General features: G+C 45.2%; 2 protein-coding genes across 2 annotated transcripts in view; one reads left to right on the forward strand and one right to left on the reverse strand.

Moving 5' to 3' along the window:
* tma16 (translation machinery associated 16 homolog) overlaps positions 1-4,642 on the reverse strand; it is a 20,467-nt gene extending 15,825 nt beyond the window's left edge. The window contains exons 1-2 of the mRNA XM_037532781.1: positions 4,631-4,642; positions 4,521-4,535 (exon numbers count right to left, since the gene is read on the reverse strand). Coding sequence (XP_037388678.1) covers positions 4,521-4,535; positions 4,631-4,633 — 18 coding nt within the window. The 5' untranslated portion in view covers positions 4,634-4,642. The remainder of the gene's footprint in view (positions 1-4,520; positions 4,536-4,630) is intronic.
* On the forward strand, positions 1,193-25,211 carry LOC119262013 (CD209 antigen-like protein E). Its single transcript, XM_037532777.1, has 5 exons — positions 1,193-1,392; positions 15,337-15,588; positions 24,246-24,391; positions 24,715-24,824; positions 24,920-25,211. Exons 1-5 carry the CDS (start codon positions 1,221-1,223, stop codon positions 25,122-25,124), a joined length of 885 nt encoding a protein of 294 aa, XP_037388674.1. The 5' UTR covers positions 1,193-1,220; the 3' UTR covers positions 25,125-25,211.
* The last annotated feature ends 294 nt before the right edge of the window (positions 25,212-25,505 follow it).

Consider the following 25,505-nt stretch of genomic DNA (forward strand, 5'->3'; position numbering starts at 1 on the left):
ACTAGATTTCTAGGTAAAATAACATAATAATCCTCCTTTATTGTAAAATCGTTATAACACACAGTTCTAACACTGTTTTCACAATAAATGGTCTTAAGCACTGGAGTTAATGTAGAACTGCTAATTCACCCTTTAACGCTGAAGACTGACGTGCAGACTGGTGGACACACAGCAGACAATGAAACGGCAAAGACAGAGATTTAAGATGAACATTCACTTCATTAATTTGGAGATGAATGGACTTGTTTGCATTCATAATCACTCAGATGGTTTCATGATACGTTTAATCTGCAACATCTTGAGAAGCTGAAGTCGGCTTCTCATTCACCAGCTTCTCGTTCGAATTCTCCCATTCCACCTTTAATTGAGCAGCAGTACAATCTGGTGCCTGAGGCACCATTTAAGGTGGAACGGGACAATTTGAACAAGAAGCTGGAGAATGAGAAGCGACTTCAGCCTCATAAAAAGTCGAACATTGAGAGACATTTTGCAAGAAACTCGCGGAAAAGCTGTAGCTGAGCTGAAGCTTAAAGCAGAGCAAAGTAAGTCTGCATTTGAATTTATATGTTTAGCCTGTACTAGCACATCAGTACATACTGAGACTTATTTACAGCCATGAGGGTAAAATGTTGTGGCTCCCAAGGAGTTAATTTTTATTGAAAGGACAAAATGGCTCTTCTTAACATTTGGACCCCTGAGCTCAGCCTACTAGTAAAGGGTGATCCACGTGTGCCTGTTTGCTCGAACTGTCGCGGTTCAGTCAGGATTGCACAGCCGCCACCAGCCCCGTTAACATTCCATGACAGTAATATATCTCATCTTCACTGGGGTTAATGTTATGACTGTCAAGAACAGATGCATGCTTTATCGGGAAACGCTGTCCTGGTGCTTGGAGTTTATGTTGAGATAGGTGGTGATGTGACAACATTGTGGCTATGCTGCCACTGTGGTGCTGCAGAGGCCTTGATTAACCAAACAACCATTTACACCCAGAAGCCCATAACCTGATGATGTGGTAGTGGTCAGAACGGACTGCGAGGCGGAGCATGAAAACGTCACTGTATTCACAGCTCGACCTCACACAGGAAACAGTTTAAACAGAGCTCTGTTCACTTGGTCACTTCCTTTATTAACGGTTAAACTAGCCAGCAAGTGCAGCACTGGGGTGTTTTCACACAGAGACGCAGTAAGTCACTGTTTTAGTCTTTTACAGGTCAGAAATGTCTCAGAGTGTTTATGATGATCATCTCTGGATTGAGGAGCTGAACACAGAAGATTTAACAGAGATGGTTGTGGTTTATTATGAGAGTTTGGATGCTGTTAGAGGTCATGACCCCAACACAGAAACAGAGGATGCCAACATAAAGACAACCCTACGAACAAAGAAAAAAGGTAAGAAATGCTTTTATACCCATCATTTAGATGTAGTATAGTTTTCAAGCAGCATCACTGCACCACAACATACTAATTATCCAATTATTATACTGTATGAAACATTTTCAGTTCAGTGTTGTACTGCAGTTTCCTGTAGAGGACAATTAATAAGGTCTGTTTTATCTGCGTTCACCAACAAAATCCTTCTAAATAAGTGGTATGCAGCCCTCACACACATCTACTTTTAACAATAGAGTCATTACACATCAGCTTATCTATACACTGTAATAGTGTGGTGTAAAGCATGCTGCCACTGGACTCTGGAGCAGCGGAAATGTATTATTTGGAGTGATGAATCATGCTTCTCTGTCCGACAATCTGATGGATGATTCTGGGTTTGGCGAATGTCAGGAGAACGTTACCTGCCTGACTGCTTTGTGCCAACTGTAAAGTTTGGTGGAGGAGGGATAATGCAATTGGGTTGTTTCTCATGGCTTGGCCTAGATCCCTTAGTTCTAGTGATGGGAAACCTTAATGCTTCAACATATATACATTTTGGACAACTGCATGATTTCTACTATGTGGAAGCAGTTTGGGGAACACCCTTTTCTGCTCCAGCATGTATCCCAGTACACAAAACAAGCCCCATAAAGGCCTGCTTGGGCACGTTTGGTGTGGAAGAACATGACTGGCCAGCACAGAGCCCTGACCTAATCCCCATCAAACACTTTTGGGATGAACTAGAACAGAGATTGTGAGCTAGGCCCTCACATCCAACACCAGTGTCTAACAAATAAATGCTATTCTGGATAAATAGGCAAAAAGACTGTGATGTCATAAAAGCTCCTGTAGGTGTAATGTGTACATGTCCCAACACTTTTGTGCACAGTGTAGCAACTGAGAGCTAATTTGTGAGCCCCAAACTTATGGCGATTTGCCTCTGATCTGGGGCTTTTCTCAGCGATCTCCAAATACTCTTGGCAAGTGGAAAATTCAGGGCTAAAATTGTGAAGGGCAGGGGTGTCCAATCTTATCCGCAAAGGGACTCTGTAGCTGTAGGTTTCGTTCTAACAAAGCAGGAGATCACATGATAATTTGTGGTTGAATGAGTTGTACTCTTGCTTGTTAGAGCTGAACACTTGCAGCCACAGTGGTCCCTTGTGGATAAGACTGGACACCCCTGGTTCAGAGTGAACATGGCATTAGATAACCCCTCACAGATTTAAGATTTTGATTGGTCAGTGACAAATGTTTAATTTTGAATATGTCATATTTAGCAAGTGCATTTTTATATTTCCTTTTTGGTTTGTTTTAATGCTGTAATAGTGAAACACATTTAAACTGCAATGAATAGGCAGGCTGCTTTATCACGGACAGTCCAACACTCCGCCATCACAGGCAAGAGTCAGAAAACTGGCAGTTGACAACACAGGTGACTCTGTAATATGATAACCAGGGAAACGGATGAGGGTCTCACCCTGGAAAAAAACACCTCAAAGAAAACATGGCTTAGAAATCTGTTAACTACCATTATAAGGGTCCCATGACAAATTATTGTAAAAGTCATTTTACTTGGGAAGTAAAAATTACTTCAGTCTCTCTGTTGCTTGTTTTGATGCAGCTTCCGAACATGCTAGCCTACATCATCTAAAATTTCTTTTCACAGCTGTAGTTGATATAAGTATGACTTAATTCTGCTTCTTCTTCTTCTTTCGGCTGCTCCCTTTAGGGGTCGCCACAGCGGATCATCTGCCTCCATCTTGCCCTATCCACTGCCTCCTCTACTTTTACACCAACCATCTCCTTGTCCACCTTCACTACATCCATAAACCTCCTCTGAGGTCTACCTCTTCTCCTTCTACACGGCAGCTCCATCTCCAACATTCTTTGACCAATATATCCACTATTCCTCCTCAACACATGTCCAAACCGTCTCAACCTGGCCTCTCTGGCTTTATCTCCAACCTGCTCCACCTTCACTGTCCCTCTGATCTGCTAATTTCTAATCTTGTCCATCCTTGTCACTCCCAACGAAAATCTCAGCATCTTCATCTCCGCCACCTCCAGCTCAGCCTCCTGTCTTTTAGACAGAGCCACAGTCTCCAAACCATACATCATAGCAGGACGCACTACTGTCTTGTAAACCTTCCCTTTCACTCTTGCTGCTATCCTTCTGTCCATCAGCCCTGACAGCCGTCTCCACCCACTCCATCCAGCCTGCACCCTCTTCCTCACCTTTTTTCTACACTGTCCATTGCTCTGGATGGTTGACCCAAGATATTTGAAGTCATCCACCTTTACGACCTCTACTCCTTGCATCTTCACCTTTCCACCTGCCTCCCTCTCATTCACACACATGTATTCCGTCTTGTCTCTACTAACCTTCATTCCTCTCCTCTCCAGTGCAAACCTCCACCTCTCCAGATGACTTAATTCTGCTTAAATATCATAATTGCACAAAGCATTTGAGAAACAATTGCATAGAAACCAGCCAAAGAGACTTTGAAACAAGTGAAGCCAGACCAAGGGCATACATGAATGACCAAAGGAGTGTAAAAATGGAGGGGTGAAGCCAGCAATATCTTTATACCCATTTCATATTTCATCTGAGTTCAGTCATACTATAAACAGGTGAACTCAGTACTGAAAAACATGATGGTTCAAATTATAGAACAACAAGGGCTGCTGATTTCCACACAGATAGAGCCACTTTATCATCCAAAACCATTAGTAAACCTACATGAATCTTCTGCTTATTTAATATGCAATGTTGACAGCAATGAGGCAGCTTTTAGAGGCATTAATCGATATAGACGTCTGGTTCCCATCACCACCACTGTGAACAATTCTGACTTTGTAAGTTTCTCCTAAAGAGCATTTCACACCAAACCACTCTGAATGACTTTGTTTACAAAGTCAGCCAGCTTGCTCTTCGAATTGTCCCGCTCCAACTTAACGAGTGCAGTAGCTACATCCAGGTATCTGACCATTTAAGGTGGAACGGGGAAATTCGAGTAAGAAGATGACTTCATCTGATCGGATCCCCGTTTATACCATCACCATTTTTAGTCTTTCACATCAGTTGAGCAAACTAATCCGTTAAAATTTCTGCTGTACGGGTGAATCACCTCATTCTCCACCTTCACCTTCACTGCCTTCGGCTACAACGACAGAGGAGACAGTGCTGTGTATAAAGACTACATGACGCGGCAGAAGCCCTGGTTCTCTTTACAGAGCGTGTTTAAACCCCTCTCACCATGCCTGCTGTTCAGCAACTCCTCTCCGCACACGTGGTGTGAAGCTCACACGACGGTCCGTCTGTGTTTTTGGTCCCCACATTCATGTAACGACCAACTGTTCCGGGCCCTAGTTCAAGAGAGTTCAAGAGAAGCACAGAGTTCAAGAGAAGTGGTGTCTATCCCGTTAGATCACACGGCACTGGGAAACGCTAGGGGGTGCCATGAATCTACAGAAGACAGATAATGGCTTACTGTGTGTGTGTGTGTGTGTGTGTACAGCACCGCATCTTGGAGGCTTGTGACAGCATAAAAAATGAAATAAAATAAAATGGTGTCCTGTGACTTTTGACTCACCCTGTACACATATATACATACCCACGTCCACCGCTCTCATGTTTCCAGCTGTTGGTCTCTCTCTTCTAGTTGAGCCCCTCACCTCAGTTAATACAGGCATAAAAGAGGTGGTTGGCGCCCCCGTGTGGTTCCAACATAAAAGCCAGTATCTGCCCTTTGCTTATAACCTTTCCTGAGTATGGATGAGTGTGTGAGTGAAGGAGCTGTAAGTCAGATCCATGAGGTACTTTGCATCTAAAAACTCTTTGAGACCACCCACACGGTGTCTTGTCTTCAAGTCTTGGTAAGGAGCAAAGAACCTCCCACCTAGTGTGGAAATGGTGTGTGGGGAAGGGTTAGCAATGCGAATGCTATGAGGTGGGGAAAGATTTTTTATTTTTTGAGGTTATGAAGGTATAGTCCCCCTTTTAACCCACAGCTGAATGTGAAACATCAAACTAACATCATAGCTTTTAGTATTTTAATGCTAAGTAAGTAAATCGAGGTTAGAACTTAAACATTAAAAGCATAAAAAACTCCAGCTCCACTTCATCCTCACTGGACACGCATTGTAACTGCAATTAAAGTCATGTGAAAAAGTTAAGAGGTGGTCAGATCAGTTAGGAGGTGACCCTTAATTAAGACAATAATAAACACAAAGACAGGTCCAGGTAACATGTTTTAGGCTTGTCACTCAGAGCATTCCATGAGGATGCCCAACTCCCTGGACCAAGGCCACATCCATAGAGTAACCCCTGAGGCTATAGAGCTGTTCTCCTTCATCTCTGAGCCCCTTTACATCTAGCATAGCCTGCAGGAGAAGCCACACCGTCTCTTCAACTGTGACGAGACATGGTTTGGGGACAAGCCAAGGAGCACAGTGTGGGTTCTTTGCACCAATGAAAAAGCATATTTACTGGCAGCAAGGGAGCACATCACTGTGCACTGCTGTGTGAGTGCAGTGTGAGTGAGCATCCCTCCATTCATTAATTAGACCTGGTGCACTATATGGAGTATCTGAAAAGGGCTGCATGGAGGCAGAACCCGTTCTGCAGTGGCCACTGTTAAACATGTCCGTGCAGAGAGGCCCCTGGTGGTGGTCATTGTCATGTGTCTGCACACACAAAGCACATGCCTGCAACTCCTGGACATCCGTATCTTCTGCACCATGTCATTACACTGCATGGGTTTAGTGCAGAAGGACATAGTGGTTGGAAAGAACCAGGTCTCACAGGATCTGAAGTGCTGTTACCCAAAGGCCACATCTGAGAACATGCAGGGTGGGTTCTGGAAAGCTGGTATCTTCCCCTTTTTGCCAGCAGGCAAGCTGACTAAACCCAGCTGATTAAAGTTGCTTCAAAACGTGCTGCAGCCACCATGGTGGATACCTCAGTGACCACATTAACCGTCACCTCAGCTGTCACCATGGGGGGAAATTTCAGCGACCACTCAATCCACCACATCAGTGGTGTTTCACAACCCTGATCCTGGGGGCCCACTGCCCTACACTTTCAGTGTTTATCTGCTCACAACAAATCTTTTCCAACTAATCAGTCAATTAACAGCCCATTATGAGTTAAAGTAGCTGTGTAAAAGCAGTACAAACACTAAAATGTGCAGGGCAGTGGGCCACCATGACCAGGGTTGAGAAACACTGGTTTAGGTTGAGTTAAGTGCTGATAGCATGGGTCGTAGAGCAGTGAAGCTCAAACTGGTTCTCACTGCTCACCAGACAGTTCACAGTTTTGCTCTATTTCTATGTGTTGCAAGTTAGGTTGGAGCAAAAGTGCAGAACATGTGGGAGGCTGTGAGGACTGGACGGAGAACTATCATTGCCTATAAAGAAAAATAAAACGGTCAGTTTTATTTTCCCAGAATATAAATCAGCTATTTTCAAAATCAGTATATCAAGTCTTACCCTTTTTCACGTAACCCCTTTCACTTTAGCTCATAGCTGCTCTCTAAAACCCACACAAATGAGTGTCAATTAGACAATTATACATTACAAGGAATGACAATCAAGAGTCCTTTTAGTACTTAATTCACAAAAACTCAAAATCAACATAATTTGTCACTATCCCTTCCTTTAGATTATGAACTTGGCTAATGCTTGAAACAGAGGTGGGAACAAGTCACTAAGTCTTTACATTTAAGGTATTTGGCTGATGTTCTTATCCAGAGCAACCTACAATTTGATTATTTTTACACAGGTAGGCAGAGGTAGTGTTAGGAGTCTTGCCCAAGGACTCTTCTTGGTATAGTGTAGGGTGTTTGGCAAGGTGGGGGTTGAACCCCAGCCTACAGCACAGAAGGCAAAGATGTTACCCACTACACTATACCGACCACCAAGTCTTTACACTCAAGTCCCAAGTCAAGTCCTAAGTTAAGGCAGACAAGTCCCAAGTCAAGTTCTAAACTTCAGGTTCTAGTCAAATCATCAAATGTAACCCCATTGCAATATTAAACACCAAAAAGCAGTTGATGTAGTATATAAAATTAATAAAAATCATGACTGCTCAAAGTGCTTTAAACAATAAAATGCTCTATTAAAGAGTCATGCAGAGCGTTTATTTAAGAAATTGTTTCAAAGGGTCTTTTTCAAAGGACATCAACACGACCCTTCTAACTGAAATCATCTTATCTCTCTCTCACTTTTCTGTCTCAGAAATATACCCAACAAATTCTACCACTAATCCTGTCTACATCTGAAAAGGATCAAATTTGCACAATGGGGCCACAGTACGATTTCACAAGGACTGAACACACAGTCCAGTGGAGCAATGCAAGCAGCCACTGCTAATACACTTACATAAACTCTGGCAAAACATGGAAAAGCGCAGCCACAACAAACAAGCCGGTATTACTGTTACAGTAATGAAAATTGAAAATAAAATGCAATGTTTAAACTCAAATTCAGCAGGATTTACCTCTCCACCCACGTCAGAGAAAATGCTGGACCCAAAGCAGCCGCTTTCAGGTAGACTGGATCTGAAAATGGGGCCGTGCTTCAGACTTGTGCTTGGGCCATTTTGACACTGACGAAGATTCCAAGAAATCTTTTCTTAAGGGAAGCCTGGAGACTTCTGACAAGGCCAACTTTGTGGCTTCAGCACACCGAAAGCTTTTTTATGTCTGTCACTAGTGATGCAGTGCAATTTCTGTCTAATTTCATACTCATTACACGTGGCCTCAAATTGTTCTTAGATTCTTTCGGCTTTTGTGCGTTTTCCTCCAAAGCAAGTCACAGGCTAAGAGATTGGACTTCAATTGTAAGGTCTCTTCTTCTTATGCCATATAGTGTCCAGTAACACCAAGGAACCGTCTCATCTTCCAGTCTGACCAACTGTCTGCTGTTACTGAAATGTGCTCTGCTTTGTTTTCAGCATTGAGAGTGTCTCAGGAGTAAGGACTTCTACTTTTGATGTTAATGTTCGGCAACATACTGGGCTGTGTTTGCTGTCAACCACTGACAGAGGATCACAGGCCCTCCTTTCCAGCAGAATCCGACTCCCCTTCACATACACGCACATCACGCAGGCATATGGATGATACAAATTAGACTTGATTTGGGCTATTTACACATAAAAACAACCGAAATCACTATCTGTACCATTCATATGCCTGTGTGGTGAGTACAGTCCTCAAAGCACGAGTTGTGTGTACGACAGGTATTGTAAAAGTACAATACACTGTGCAACTGTGGGCGGACCCCAAGAGCCAAACCTCGTGTAACACTGCTTTAAATATCAAAAAACTGAACATTATGATGGACTTCCTGTTCACCATCTCCAACCAAGAAAAGTGCATGGAACATAAAGTCTGTAACTTCATGTCAGACTAATAAGTGAATTTGAATGTGATGCTGCACGTTTCAAGAAAGCTGGGATGGGGGCGTGTTTACCACTGTGTTGCATCACCTCTTCTTTTAAAATTCAAGATTCAAGAGTTTTATTGTCATATGCCCAGCAGAAACATGCAGTTACACTGTACAATGAAATACTTTGCTGTTCCTCCATTTACCAATAAAATTTAAGAAAAAATAAGATAGTATATGAATATATTAAATACCCTGAATAAGTAGAAATACACTAAAGTACTACAGTAAAAAAGTACAGTTATATGTGTTACAGTTATGTGTCTGCTTTGTCACATTTTCCATTTCATAATGCACTAGATGTTTTCAATAGTGGGCAAGTCTGGTCTGGACTGCAGGCAGGCCAGTTTACTGCCTGGAGTGTTTTACTGTAGAGCTTTGTAGACGCTTTTGTAATATGTGTACATTTAGTTTTGGCATTTTTCTGCTTGAAATAAGCAACACCTTCCCTGAAAAAGACGTCATCTGGAAGGCAGCATATGTTGCTCCAAAACCTGAATGTGTCATTCAGCATTAACAGTGACTTCACAGATGTGCAGGTCATCCATGCTATGTGTGCAAATGCACCCCCACACCATCATGGATGCTGACTTTTGATCTGTGCACTTCTGACAACCCAGATCGTCCCTCTTCCTTTTAGCAAGCAAGCAAGCAAAATTTATTTATATAGCGCTTTTTACAACAGGTGTTGTCACAAAGCAGCTTTACAGAACAATCAGTATTACAGAGAGAAGAGAAAAGAAGAAAGAAAATCCGGGTCCAAGCCCCCATGAGCAAGCCAGCGGCGACAGTGGCAAGGAAAATCTCCCTAAAAGAGGAAGAAACCTTGAGAGGAACCAAGACTCAGAAGGGGAACCCATCCTCCTATGGTCGACACCGGACAGCAAACATTATTAGTATGAAGTATTATAGTAAAGTGGGAAAAGAAAGAGAGAGATCTGAGGGTGAGGACCGCACAGCGCTGTACAGCAAGAAGCTCAGTGGTGGTCAAACCGGTCCAGAAGGCTGGTGAGCAGCGGCACCAATCAAGGCAGTAGAGGCAACAGCATCAGGCGCACAGGATGGGCAGCTGATCAGCTCGGCAGAGAAAGGAGAAGAAAAAACAGAGTTAGTACTGTAAAGAGTGGCTGACCACAGATTACAGTAAAACAGAGCAGTGTAGACTCCAGCAGGTCTAGACCTGACAGGGAAGACTAGTCACCAAATGCTTGACTGTACAAATAAGTTTTTAGCCTAGACTTAAAGATTGGGGCTGTGTCTGATTCCCGAACATTGGCAGGAAGATTATTCCAGAGCTGGGGGGCTTTGTATGAGAAAGCTCTCCCCCCTGATGTAGCTTTATTTATTCTAGGTACCAGTAGTAAGCCAGCACCTTGTGATCTAAGTAGGCATGATGGTTCATAGTAGGAGAGGAGCTCACTCAGGTACTGAGGGGCGAGCCCGTTTAGAGCTTTATAAGTCAGTAATAGAATTTTATAATCAATGCGAAATTTAACTGGTAACCAGTGCAGGGCTGATAAAACTGGACTAATATGGTCAAACTTCCTAGTTCTTGTGAGGACTCTGGCTGCAGCGTTCTGGACTAGCTGAAGCTTGTTAAGGCTTTTGCTGTGACATCCAGACAGCAGGGCATTACAATAATCTAGCCTTGAAGTGATAAATGCATGAACTAGCTTTTCTGCATCCTGTAGAGATAATGAATTTCTTAATTTAGCGATATTGTGGAGATGCAGGAAAGCTGTTCTAGTGATATTAGATATATGTGTGTCGAAGGAGAGATCAGCGTCTATCATGACACCAAGATTTTTAACAGATAGGCTTGATGAAACTGAGAGATTGTTAAGTTTTAGTGTTGAGTTAGACAGTCTGTGTCTGGCTAATTTTGGACCAAGAAGCAGGACCTCTGTTTTATCTGAGTTAAGTAACAGAAAATTATTTGACATCCAATCTTTTATGTCTTTTACACAGTCCTCAATCTTGGCAAGTTTAATTTTATCATCCGGTTTACTTGATATATATAACTGGGTGTCATCTGCATAACAGTGGAAATTTATGCCGTGTTTACTGATAATGGTGCCTAGTGGTAGCATATATATTGTAAATAATATAGGTCCTAAAACAGAACCTTGTGGAACACCATAAATTACTTTTGCACGAACAGATGATTCACCCTTTACATTAACAAACTGATATCGATCGGTGAGGTAGGACCTGAACCAGGAAAGAGCTGTTCCTGTTACCCCTACAAGGTTTTCTAGTCTATCTAGTAGGATAGCGTGGTCTATTGTGTCGAATGCTGCACTAAGGTCAAGGAGGACTAACAACGACACGTTTCCTTGGTCCGTGAATAATAGAAGATCATTTATAATTTTTACTAATGCTGTTTCTGTACTATGATGTGGCCTAAAACCAGACTGAAATTTTTCGTGTAGATTATTCCTATGCAAATAAGGGCTTAATTGTTTTGCTACCACTTTTTCCAGGATCTTAGATATGAAGGGGAGATTTGAGATGGGTCTATAATTTGATAGTTCACAGGGATCGAGGTTAGCTTTCTTAATCAGCGGTCTAATTACTGCAAGTTTAAAAGTTTATCCGAGGCTAAGAGAGGAGTTTATTATTGACAGAATAGGCTTAGTTATTTCTGGTAAGATTTCCTTGAGTAGACCTGTAGGGATCGGGTCCAGAATACAGGTCGATGGTTTTGCAGAAGAGACTATTTTGATTAGTTCATTTTCTTGGAGTAATGTAAACGATTCCAGCCTATCTGGAGTGACTCTAATATTCTCAGGGTCTAGACTGGAATTATAAGCCACCAGGTTTGTGGAGTTTAACTGTGTGTTCAGAATTGTCTGTCTAATTTTTTCAATTTTATCACTAAAGAAATTCAGAAAATCATTGCTGCTATAGGCTGATGGCATCTGGGGTTCAGTGACTCTTTTGTTCTCTGTCAGTTTAGAAATTGTGCTAAATAGTAATCTGGGATTGTTCTTATTGTTTTCTATGAGAGAGGAGAGATAGGCTGAACGCTGCTGCAGTAAGAGCTCTTCTATAGTCTATAAGGCTCTCCTTCCAGGCGGACTGGAACACTTCTAATTTAGTCAGACGCCATTTTCGCTCTAGTTGCCTGGCTGTCGAGTGTCGAGTTCGAGTGTGATCATTATACCACGGGGCGAGTTTTTTCTGCCGTACTATTTTGCTTTTTAATGGAGCTACACTGTCTAACGTAGATCGAAGAGTATCCTCTAAGAATTTGGTCATAGTATCTAACTCAGTAGGATCGGATGGACAGCTGACTGAAGTTGATAACTGCGGGAGGTTTCTGATAAAGCTGCCAGCTGTGGAGGAAGTTATAGTCCTCTTAACCTGATAGCATAGGTGATGAGCGCATATTACCACTAAACTGGATTTTGTATGAGATTAAGTAATGGTCTGAGACGGCTGTGCTCTGGGGGAGAATGGCTAAGTTATCTATGTCTACACCAAAGGTCAGTATTAAGTCTAGAGTGTGGTTGAGGTGGTGTGTGGGCCCTTTTATAATTTGGGTGAATCCCATGGAGTCTATGATAGATATGAATGTCTTACTTAATATGTTGTGAGGGTTGTCGATGCGGATATTAAAATCTCCGACAATTAATATTTTATTTGAAAACGTTATTAGACTTGATAGAAACTCAGAGAATTCCTGTAAGAACTGAGAATACGGACCGGGTGGCCTGTAAATTGTGATTAATAGAAATGAATGTTTATTTGTTCCTTGCTCAAGTATATTGAGTACAAGAACTTCAAAAGAAGAAAATGTAGGTCCTGCTTTCTGGTTCACGCCTAAAGCTTTAGCATGGATGGTTGCTATACCTCCACCCCGACCGCTTAAACGAGGGCTGTGTGCATAGCTGTAGCCTGCGGGAGTGGCTTCATTTAGACTAAGGTACTCATCGGGTCTAATCCACGTTTCTGTGAGGCACAGAGCATCAAAACCATGATCTGTAATAATTTCATTTACAATGATGGCTTTAGATGCCAGGGATCTAATATTAAGCAGGCCTAGTTTTAGACCAAAGGTGCGGTCGTTGTAAACCAGTGTAACTGGTCTGATATGAATGAGGTTACTAAGGCAAATGCTTCGAGGCTTTTTGATGTGTTGTTTTATTCGGGGAACAGACACAGTCTCAATTGTATTTACACAATAAGCATTTGTAGAAGTGCTAGCAATCGGCTTATTTCTAGCAGTAACACTAGCATGGTGAGCAGTAACATTTCTATTTTTGCCGCTACTTACGTGGCCGCTTTGAAGTCAGCGGATGGCTCTCTCGATGTTCCGTGAGAGGACGATGGACCCCAGAGGACTAGGGTGAAGCCCATCCCTCCGGTAGAGCGCTGGCTGCTCCCAAAACGAAGACCAGTTGTCCACGTAGCCCAACCCGTTGCAGGCGCACCAGCCGCGGAGCCAGGACTGCAGCGCGAAGAGCCTGCTGAACCGCTCGGATCCCCGCCGGTAGGTGGGAAGAGGGCCGGAGATGACGATCCTAGTGTCCGTCTTCTTCCTGGCGGTGTCCAGTAGCGTCTGGTAGTGCTCCTTCAGGACCTCGCTGCGCCGGTCGGAGATGTCGTTGGTCCCGACGTGGATAACCACGGTCCCGAAGGCGTCGCGTCTGCGGAGGGCTGAGGGGAGCCGCTTGGCGATATCTAGAACCCGTGCACCTGGAAAACAGGAGACAGTGGCGCGGCTGTTTACACCTCTTACTCTAACATGGCGGACAATAGAGCTACCAATAACATAAACCGAGTCCTGTGCGGAGCGCCGAGGCGCTGGGGCGGGCAACGGGGCCCGAGGCGTAGGTGAAGGCGTAGGCGGTGGGCTGAGGGCGGCGAAACGGTTGCAGGAGGTGAAGACCGGCTGGGGTGGCGGTGAAGGTCTGGAAGGCCGTCTGCGGCGCTGGCGTTCCCAGGGACCAGGTGCGGCTGGGGCTGGCGTGAGAACGGCGTCTCCCGGTGTACGAAGAGACAAGGCTGGCGCGACCACCGAGGGGGAAACTTCCCGGGAGGCTTCGAGCTGCAACTTCCGCTGAAGGAGCTCGTCCTGCCTCTTCAGGAGGGCGGTGATGTGACGGTCCAAACGGGCCAACTCAGCGCTCAGGGCCTGGAGAGCTCGGTCCTGGGAAGACATGTTGAAACCTGTGTAAGAGAAGAAATAGAAAGAGAGAGGGAGAAAACAAAAAGAGGGAAAAGGCGTGAGGGGTTAGCGGTCTGAAAGTGTTAATTATTGAAGTGAAAGTTGAACGCTGCTCAATCTGAAGTTCTAAGCTGTGGTGCTCTCTGTCGCTCGCAGTGACGTGCTCTCTGTCGCTCGCAGTGACGTGCTCTCTGTCGCTCGCAGTGACGTGCTCTCTGTCGCTCCTGCTCTCTGTCGGTCTCTCTATATCTTTTAGCACAGAGGACACGTCCATTATTTCCAAAAAAATTTAGATTCGACCGTAGGGCAGTTTTCCACTTCACTTCAGTTGATCTTGAACGATCTTGAGGTCAGAGAAGGTGGCAGTGTTTTTAGAGTTGGACTTTTGTTGATGCAGCAACAAACTGTGTTCACAGACACTGGTTTTCTGAAGCGTTCCTGAGCCCATGCAGTAAGTTCTACTACAGAACTGTGTTTGGTTTAATGCAGTGCTGCCTGAGGGCCCAAAGATCACAGACAGGAGTGTAAGATGTTGGACACCACTGGCACTATTAGAACTCAAGAAGCTTTTGGAGCTATGTATCAATGACACTGTGTCCTTTCCTATTTTGAAGCAGTTTTAACTCATGGTGTAGCTTCAGATATAGCAGGCAGAAATGGAAAAAATCAGAGGTTTGATAAAAATGTAGGACCTGTTCAATTGCATGTTAACACAAATAGCTAATCAGCCAATCACATGGCCGCAACTCAGCGCATTAAGGTGTGTAGCGGTGGTCAAGACAACTTGTTGAACTGCAAACCGAGCACCAGAATGGGGAAGAAAGGTGATTTAAGTGACTTTGAACGTGGCATGGTTGGCATGGCATTAAGTCAGTTCTGGAGGCAGAAGGGAGTCCAACCTTTTACTAGCAAGGTGTATCTAATAAAGTGGCCAGTGAGTGTACATAAAAGCCTGCAAAATAACTGACTGAAACATTTTGGCAGGAAAGATAGATGCTCCTATAAACTACCATGTTGTGGGCATTTATTAAAGATGATACTAACTGATTTAAAGCATTATGGGAAAAGTATTTATAGCCGATTAATATCTCAGCTCAGCCTCCAGCTGTCATCCTTTAACATCCAGATGGGTCACAGTTTAAAAATGAATAACAAAAACACAAATTGGAGTTTGGAGAATTTGCTGGAATGTTTTTCATAGAAACCCAAGGCACTGTACAGGGTCCATATGAGAAAAAGGAAAAGAGAGATTTGTGTCTCTTACTGTAATGGTGACGCTTTAATCAGTACATAAACAGTGATTATCAGTTATGACTAAAGCTCATGTATCTCTGTGTGTTTAGAGAGTCACACTGCAGACAGCAGATTCTACAGACTGACTGCATTGTGTCTGGGGCTGCTGTGTGTCCTCCTGCTGACGGCCACCATAGCACTGTGGATCAAACTTTACAGCTTAATGACGTCAAAAGAGCAGTTACAGACTAACCTGACCACAGAGAGAGACCAGGTACAGACCATTTATGCCAACCTGACCATAGAGAGACACCAGTTACAGACAGAGAGAGATGCATTACAGAAGAGGATGTCTGAGCTGGGTAAGTGATATAAACTCTTTAAATAAGACCATTTTAAATCTTCCACTGCTTTTTTTTAATCTGCATAATTCAGTCATTAAGATGTAAACAAATTCATTGAAAGTGGTGTGAAGTTTGATGTGCTGCTCTAGAGAAACTACTCAAGTCAATGATGGAGATGGGAATCAGATATCTGAAGCAATCAATGCATCTGTGACAGAGCGGAGGGGTAAATTAAGTAGCACGACTACGCCACCTAGGGGAATTTCACCCCTAGGAAATATACCTGGGACATAAGCCCAAGGCAGAAGGACACGCTGGTTCGACACACTTGGACAGAGACGTAATGCCAATGTTCTTTCAAAGTTTATTAAGGATTATTTAAAATCTCCCTCCCAAGACAGGTCAGGACACAAGCCCCCTACTGGACCCCGGCACAATAAAAGAAACACAAACACAATTAAATTTAATATCCTATGGATCCATATACAATTTCATAAAATTCTTGTGGCAAAAGGAACAGGACTGAGGGGCTCACCACAGCAGAGGAAAATATGAGAGTAGGGGGGGGGGGCACCTACACTACACACCACAGGTGATCACACTACACACCTCAACGCCACACGAAGTGCTCTATGCTACAGGGAAGGTGAAAAAGGGACTCCGCCACCCAGATCAGTCTGCCTCCCGCTTTGGCCCACTGCTCCTGTCCAGCCAGAAGAAAGAACAAAAAATATTTACACCGGGGGTTGAGGGGGAAGGCTAATAGCATTGGCTAGTATAAGTGCCACTGTCCTTACCCCCTCATACAACACCGTCCAATAACTCTCATAAAACACACACACACACACACACACACACACACACACACACACACACACACACACACACACACACACACACAGGTTTAACAGCACTGGCACAACACAAAAGCAATTATAACAAGTCAACACTACAGCCCGAGAGCCAAATTAGAACAAAGTAAAAATCACAGAGAAACAACTTAGAAAAGGAAAATACTACTAAACAAACATAAAATAAACCAAAATTAAAGAAACAAAAACAGTCCTAAGCCAACCCATGACAATACAGCAGGAATCTGAATCCCAAACGTAAACTCCAGACAAAACAGCAGCACCACAGAGAGCTGGAGACACCAGCAAACAGTTCTGGCCAGAAGACCTGCAAAACACACAACAGCAGCTAAAATGGTCAATGCAAGATACTGTCCAGCTTACAAATTAACAGGGTGTATACCTACCAGCATACAGCACAGCAGTCTCCCCCGCAGGGAGGATAGGAACACAGGCCCCCCAGCCACAGCAAGTAGTAGCCACAGCGGCGCAGCACAGCCCTTATTCTCACTTAACTGAAAGTGAAACTACCCCGGCAAAGCCGCAGAGCACCAACACCGGCAAGAACACCGCGAGCCAACGACACCATAACAGACCGCGGAAGCGGATTAATAATTAAAACCCGCATTGGAAGCCTTCCATACAAAAACCCAAAACTACGGGTACCTTATATTCGTTGAAGAGCGAGCCAGAAAGGAGAATCAAATGCGTCCACTCCAAACACCGCCACGCCGGATGCCGTAGACACGGAAGTAAGATGCCCCGGAAGGGAGGGGAGGGGGGGACAACAGGTAGCACACCTACAGGCAGCGTTCTCCTGCCCAGATATAGTGTGCCAAGGACCCGCCCAACAATTTAAAGTGGGTGTTTGTTAAACAGGAGGTGTAACAATTTAACCACCTCCTGCTACAATCTACCCCACCATCTTGCATCGTCGCCCCGACGATGAACTAACCTAATGAAACTAGCACCAAGGTCTAAACAATACTGACTGTGCACTTAACACAGACTCTTGTAGTGCCTCTGCCCTATTGCCCTCAGTATGTACTCTACACGGAAGACGATGAATATTAGAGTGCTGACCAGCTGTAGAGCGAGCAGTACGGCGCAACGTCAGACTAGAACAAGGCTGGGACAAGGGAGAATCTAAGGGCTGAGGCCCCTCCTGCACAGCTGATGCCCCTAAAACCTGCTCCCCCCTACCGGTGACACTGTATAGAGCCCTGCAGAACTACTCGGAACAGTTACAACAGGTGGTATAGTCTCCGATACCAACAGCCATAGGTCACCATCACCGGAGGTGTCTGCTGCTGCCATCGGTACTGGTGGCGGGGAAGCCCTAGGAAGAGTAGTAGGAACCCCTTTCTGAATTTGAGGCTTCAGCATGTTACGATGAACATGCTTTACTTTACATAGATCATTGATGGGGCAATCATATAAACAGCTCCTTCACCAGAAGGGGCTCTTAGCATCTGATGCACAACAGAACTCCACACATCCTGAATCTTATGGCGCCCCCGGGCACTATGGTCCCGGAGGTAAACCAACTGACCCTCGTGTAAGGGCACGTCCCGAATACGCTGGTCATACCTTTCCTTCCGGCGACCAGCAGCTACCAACAACCGCTCATGAGCCCCTTCGAATGCCAACTTAAGTCTGGCCTGATGCTCCAACACCCAATCCTGAATCCCCCCAGGCATAGGATCCTGCACCTGACCCAATAAAAAGTCTACAGGGAGCCTAGGTTCCTGGCCAAACATTAAAAAGTAAGGAGACTCGCCCGTACCCTGATGAGGGGTAGTATTGTAACAGAAAACTACTTGTGGCAGGTGGGAAGCCCAGTCCTGCTTCCGAGAGGTTGGTAGGGTACGCAAAAGGTTATGCAGGGTTCTATTAAAACGCTCGCACTGCCCATTACCCGCAGGATGGTATGGGGTCGTCCGAGACCTTTCTACCCCATATAAACAACAGAGCTGATTAATTAAAGCACTTTCAAAGCTTCTACCTTGATCGGAATGGATCCGACTTGGGACACCAAACTTGTAAAACCATTCCATTAGCAGGACCTGTGCCACAGTGGAAGCTCGCTGATCACGAGTGGGGACTGCTACTGTGTATTTACTGAATACATCAGTCATTACCAGGACATTTTCCATCCCATTCCGTGATGGCTCCAACATAGTGAAATCTATGGCCAAGATTTCATTTGGCCTGGATGCCAACAAATGCCCCATAAAACTATGGGGTACCTGCCCTGAATCTTTAGCAACTTGGCACCGTTCGCACTCTTGGCACCACTGTTTGATGTCCGTAAACATCCCAGGCCAGTAACACCGCTGCCTTACCAACTCTGTAGTCCGCTCAATACCCTGGTGGCCGTGTTCCTGATGCAGGTGTTTCAATACCTCCTGCTTAAGAACCGCAGGCAAGATAAGTTGAAGATACTCCTCTCCTCCATCGGGATGAAACACCCGATGATACAACACCCCCTCTCTCTCCACCAACCGGCCCCACTGGCGCAACAGCGCCATTGCTGGTCTAGATACCTTACGCCTCTCGGTGGAGGAGGGCTGGACCTGCTTCCTCCAAAACACCAGAACCTCTTTGAGAAGAGGATCTGCGTGCTGCAAGGAACAAATGTCCTGAGAAGAACTACCTGGTAGCACAGAGACCAAAGCCTGAGTTGCCACCACCTCTGAATCCACCTGGGAGGCCTGTTGGACTAATGCCGGGACGGACGTACCTGGAAGAACATGTTCTGCCAAACTGGGGCCTGACAGATACTGACGGGACAGTGCATCTGCATTTTTATTACTACGGCCTGAACGATACTTGATCTCAAAGTCAAAAACCGCAAGCTGCGCTGCCCATTGATGCTCTGTGGCTCCCAGTTTGGCGGACTGAAGGTAACTCAATGGGTTGTTGTCAGTGTATACCACACACTTCTGCCCCAAAAGGTACTTGCGGAATTTCTCTGTCATGGCCCACTTTAGCGCAAGAAATTCCAACTTCATAGAACTATAATTAACCATATTGCGCTCTGGGGGCCGAAGACCTCGGCTGGCATAAGCTACTGGACGAACCTGTCCTTCCTGCTCTTGGGAGAGCACAGTGCCAAGGCCACTATGGCTGGCATCAATTTCTAAAATAAAGGGCAATGAAAAGTCTGCAAAGGCCAACACCGGAGCAGAAACCAACTTTGCCTTCAAGGCCTCAAAACTTTGCTCGCACTGGGGAGTCCAGGCTGATCCCAGACCCTGTCTGGAACCCTTCTTAGACTCTGTACTCAGGAGTGCAGCCACCAGCTTATGCAGAGGGCCGGCCAGTTGAGTAAATCCCTCCACAAAGCGCCTATAGTAGCTGGCGAACCCTAAAAAGGAACGCAGCTCTGACACATTCCGAGGACGCTGCCACTGTGCTACCACCTCAACCTTAGCAGGGTCAGTAGAAACTCCTCTACTAGAAATGACATGTCCCAAATAACCAACTTCCTGTTGGAAAAAGACACACTTCCCCAATTTTGCCTTTAAGCCTTCCTTTTGGAGGCGCCCCAGTACAACCTCCAATCGCTGCACATGTTGGGAAACAGAGGAAGAAAACACAATAATATCATCAAGGTAGAGAAGCCAGGACTGATACTGCTGGTCTCCGAACATCCATTGCATCAACCGTTGGAAAGTGCTTGGAGCATTGCACAGCCCAAAGGCCATCCGGTTCCACTCAAATAAGCCAAAAGGTGTACAAAAAGCGGTCTTAGGCTTATCCTGTTCTGCCACTGGAACCTGATTATTCCCACTGGCCAGATCTAAAGTAGAAAACCAGCGGGCTCCGGCAAGTGCATCCAGGCTTTCCTCGATGCGCGGAAAAGGGAAAGCATCCTTACGTGTCTTGCTATTAAGCAGTCGATAATCCACGCACATGCGCAAACTTCCATCCTTCTTTTTAACTAGGACAATGGGGGAAGCATAGGGACTACTGCTCTCCCTCACTACCCGAGCCTCAAGAAGCTGATCAATATGGGCCTTCACCAACTCATACTCTGATGGGGGAATGCGTCTATACCGCTGCCGCACTGGGACATCATCTAGCAGAGGAATCTCATGTTCAATGAGGTTCGTACACCCCAAGTCACCCTCATGAGCTGAAAAAACTGAGTGGTACTTCTGTAAGAGAGACCGAACCTCCTTTTGTTCTAGCTCGGTCAAAGCCGACAGGTCTACTGCCGCCATTCCATTCTGTACAGAGCTAGCAACTGTTTGGGAAGACACTGTGGCAGTCATGGGCCGGACCTCAGTAACACCAGAAGGTAGACTGACAACCTGAACACTGCTTAAAGAGCCAAGGCGAGTATGCGGATAGAGCAGGACTTCAGTGGTCCCTACATTAACTACCGGAACATAAACTGTGCCTCTAACAACATGGACAAGACAGGGAGAAGCCAACAGACCTGCAGGCAAGCCAACCTCAGAAGGCTCAAAGAGCGCAGAACGGCCAACCGATAGCTCTGGACAAGTGCTGGCAACCAACTTAATTACCCCACCAGGTATGCGCAACGCCCGGCTTCCCCGCACCTTTACATGCCCCATGGGGTCTCTGGGCACCTGGGCTGCAGACTGGTGGCAATGCTGTAAGGCCTGAATAACCGGAACAGGAGCCTGCACCACTGAGGGCACATTAAAAAAGGAAGGACCATGTGACCCAAACAGCTCCTGATAACACCGGCTAATAATATTTATCCCCAAAACACCTGGGACTACAGTAGAAGCACCAGGAGGATCTTTCACTACCAGGATCCCACAACGAGACATCACCTTACCGCACAGCATTACATCCAGTTCTAGATAACCTATATAGGGGATATCAAGCCCATTAGCGGCCCGAAGCTGTAACCAGTGACAGGACTGTAAATGGTCCTGACCCCAAGGTTCAAACTGCTGTATGAAGAAGCTCTCGGTTACTGTAGATACCATAGAACCAGTGTCCAGTAAGCAAGAAACAACAACCCCACCATTTAGCACATCAATGACTGGACAGGAAGACATCAGCCTAGATACAGTACCCACCGTTGAGCCTAAAGGCACCCCCTCTGAGCTGTGGCTCTGCAACTCAGCGGGCTTCAGTTTTCCATCTGCCGAGAAAAACGAGGTGGTCTAGCCACATTCTCTAGATGCCCTAGATGGAGGAAGAACACGTTCCCCATCACACTCCCGTGCAAAGTGACCCGGCTGTTGGCATCTCCGACATATTACATGCTCCCGATGAAAAGGGTAGCTAGACTGAGAGGACGTCTGCAAAGCCGCAACAGTGCTAGTTAACTGATTGAGCTGTTCTTGCTGCTGCTTCAAAAGATCCTTCAACTCTCCCAATTCTGATGGCTGAGAAGCATGTAGAGGAGCTGGGCGGGAACCTCCCTGCACACTATACTGCAAGCCATAAGCTGATGGTAGGGAAAAACTACGTCCCCTAGCACCCCCCGGCAGCCCCTCCCTCTCCCACCGGATGGCTTCCCCACGGACCTCTAACAGCGTAGCATTAGGCTGCTGGCGGACAAACTGCTTTAACTCTCTACGAAGAGCACCATCTAAAACATGTTCCACAAACTGGTCTCGAAGCAAGACCCCTACATTAAGCAGTCCCTCCGGGGCATGCTGCTTTACCGGTTCCATTAAAGCCAGTAAAGCTAAAGAAAACTCCTGCAAGGTTTCCCCTTCCTGCTGGATACGTGAAAAAAATGCCTGCTGTAACGTCACATAAGACTGGGAACAACCATAGAGATCTTTTAAAATGGCTAAAATTTTAACTGGGTCCCCTCTCTCCACACTCGAGTGAAACTTTATTTCTTCCCTCGCTTCCCCTTCTAAATGGTCAAAAATAAAGAAAGCCTGATCTGATACAGAAAGATTACGGGCCCGCATACACACTTGTATCTCCTCAATCCATTCCACTACACTTATTCCAGACTTACCATTGAATAAGGGGCACTTCCGATCACGAGGCACTACCACAAGACGCTCTGTGACAGTACTAACACCAGCAGGCGGAGCATTACTTGCCGCGACAGGGAAGCTGGGGTAGCCACACCAGACCCAGTCGAAACGGCAGCCCTTTCCTGAAGTAGCCTCTCATTATCAGCCTTAAGCTGCAACACTAAATCTCTAAGCTGCTGTATCTCCTCCTCCATCTCCGGGGGTGCTACACCAAACTCAAACAACCAATAAGGTTAAGAACCTATCCAATCCCTCAAGTAAATGCTGCTGTTTTGTCTCTAGTATACCTAATACACAATTTAATATTTAAACTAAAACACCACAAACACACATTGGACCTTACGTCTCTGATTCTCAAGTGAATCCTGCCGACTACGCCAAAATGTGACAGAGCGGAGGGGTAAATTAAGTAGCACGACTATTTCTCCCCTATGGAAATATACCTGGGACATAAGCCCAAGGCAGAAGGACACGCTGGTTCGACACACTTGGACAGAGACGTAATGCCAATGTTCTTTCAAAGTTTATTAAGGATTATTTAAAATCTCCCTCCCAAGACAGGTCAGGACACAAGCCCCCTACTGGACCCCGGCACAATAAAAGAAACACAAACACAATTAAATTTAATATCCTATGGATCCATATACAATTTCATAAAATTCTTGTGGCAAAAGGAACAGGACTGAGGGGCTCACCACAGCAGAGGAAAACACACACACACACACACAGGTTTAACAGCACTGGCACAACACAAAAGCAATTATAACAAGTCAACACTACAGCCCGAGAGCCAAATTAGAACAAAGTAAAAATCACAAGAAAAAGCAAATAAACAGACAGAGAAACAACTTAGAAAAGGAAAATACTACTAAACAAACATAAAATAAACCAAAATTAAAGAAACAAAAACAGTCCTAAGCCAACCCATGACAATACAGCAGGAATCTGAATCCCAAACGTAAACTCCAGACAAAACAGCAGCACCACAGAGAGCTGGAGACACCAGCAAACAGTTCTGGCCAGAAGACCTGCAAAACACACAACAGCAGCTAAAATGGTCAATGCAAGATACTGTCCAGCTTACAAATTAACAGGGTGTATACCTACCAGCATACAGCACAGCAGTCTCCCCCGCAGGGAGGATAGGAACACAGGCCCCCCAGCCACAGCAAGTAGTAGCCACAGCGGCGCAGCACAGCCCTTATTCTCACTTAACTGAAAGTAAAACTGCCCCGGCAAAGCCGCAGAGCACCAACACCGGCAAGAACACCGCGAGCCAACGACACTATAACAGACCGCGGAAGCGGATTAATAATTAAAACCCGCATTGGAAGCCTTCCATACAAAAACCCAAAACTACGGGTACCTTATACTCGTGGAAGAGTGAGCCAGAAAGGAGAATCAAATGCGTCCACTCCAAACACCGCCACGCCGGATGCCGTAGACATGGAAGTAAGATGCCCCGGAAGGGAGGGGAGGGGGGGACAACAGGTAGCACACCTACAGGCAGCGTTCTCCTGCCCAGATATAGTGTGCCAAGGACCCGCCCAACAATTTAAAGTGGGTGTTTGTTAAACAGGAGGTGTAACAATTTAACCACCTTCTGCTACACATCTAAAGCTACTCCCTTTGTTCCTGTCCCCTCCACTGTAGTGAGGTACGTTTCTATACTATGTACTATTATATTTCACTCTGACTGAATTTGTTCACATCTCAGTGATTGAATTTCGCTGAAAAATGGGTGGAAATCCCAGTTAACTGAGCGTGTTGTCCTCAAACTCTTATTATGAATGTGCTGGTGTGAACACGGCTCACATCTTACATTCTGACTGAACAGAGAAACACATTAACAACCCAGAATGGAGATACTTCAACTACAGTGTTTACTACATCTCTACTGAGACTAAAACCTGGAGTGAGAGCAGAGAGGACTGCAGAGAGAGAGGAGCAGACCTGCTGATCATCAACAGCAGAGAGGAACAGGTGAGAGAGAGAGAGAGAGAGAGAGAGAGAGAGAGAGAGAGAGAGAGAGAGAGAATGAAGTGCCTTTTAAAATTCTGCTCACTTTCCACCTGTAGAGTTTATTGTGCTTTCAGTCTAAACTGCTTTTAAATGATCACTCGAGCTTCAGACTGGGTTAGAACAGTTTACAGTAATTTATCTGCTTCCTGCTTAAACAACAGGGCTGATTCTAACTGAGGAAACATGTTACATGTTGTGTTCATGATCAGGTGAGTATGAAGAGTGCGTGTAGAGGGGTGCTGGGAATGAATAAGCAGTTATTACACAGTTATTACATTCAACAGGACATCATTGAGAAGTTTAGAAGAAAAGGTCAGAAGGCTTGGATTGGTCTGACATACAGTGAGACAGAGGGTGTCTGGAAATGGGTGGATGGCTCAGCACTGACCACTGAGTAAGAGACCACTGATCTGAACTCATGATGGAGTTACTGACTTTTACTACTCACTGATCTGATAAACACAGTGACACTCTGATTCTCTCTTTCAGGTTCTGGGGATCTAGAGAACCCAATGGTTATGGAAATGAAGACCTGATCCTGTTTACAGCTGGGCTGATTTTCCCTGTAATAAAACGTTTGTTTGGATCTGTGAGAAGAGAATATTTGAATAGCTGCATGTTAACAGTTGAAGCAGCAGTTATTTATGTATTTAATAACTGTCTGTCTACTAATAAGATTTGGCCTGTGTTCTGATTATACCTGTTTGTTTATTTATAGTAGTGTAAACAGGGATAATTCTGATGTTAAAACAAAGCCCAGCCTGTTTATGTAACGGGGAGCGAGGAGGTGAACGCACGTGCTGAGATAAGCGAGATTTATTATGGGCAAATCCAGGGTCATAGTCGTAAGGGTACAGGGTTATAGAGCCAACACAGATTGAACGAGGGGGCAGACATGACAGAAAAACAATAAACAATAAGCAGGTTCAAACAACACACAGTAACCAGAACAACCAACAAAGACCAGCAAACACAAGAGGCAAACACAGGGCTTAAATACACAGGGAAAACGAGGGACAGGTGGAAAACAGGTGGAGACAATCAGGGGTGGAGTCATGAAAGGAGGGGGCTAAAC

Source organism: Pygocentrus nattereri, chromosome 22 (genome assembly GCF_015220715.1).
Source record: "Pygocentrus nattereri isolate fPygNat1 chromosome 22, fPygNat1.pri, whole genome shotgun sequence".
In the NCBI taxonomy this organism is placed as follows: domain Eukaryota; kingdom Metazoa; phylum Chordata; class Actinopteri; order Characiformes; family Serrasalmidae; genus Pygocentrus; species Pygocentrus nattereri.

Bases quoted from the DNA above. Each gene is read 5' to 3' on its own strand.
- LOC119262013 (XM_037532777.1), top strand. From the start codon at position 1,221: ATGTCTCAGAGTGTTTATGATGATCATCTCTGGATTGAGGAGCTGAAC. The intron at 1,393-15,336 runs GTAAGAAATGCT...CTGTGTGTTTAG, and splicing joins CCTACGAACAAAGAAAAAAG to AGAGTCACACTGCAGACAGC. The intron at 15,589-24,245 runs GTAAGTGATATA...CTGACTGAACAG, and splicing joins GAAGAGGATGTCTGAGCTGG to AGAAACACATTAACAACCCA.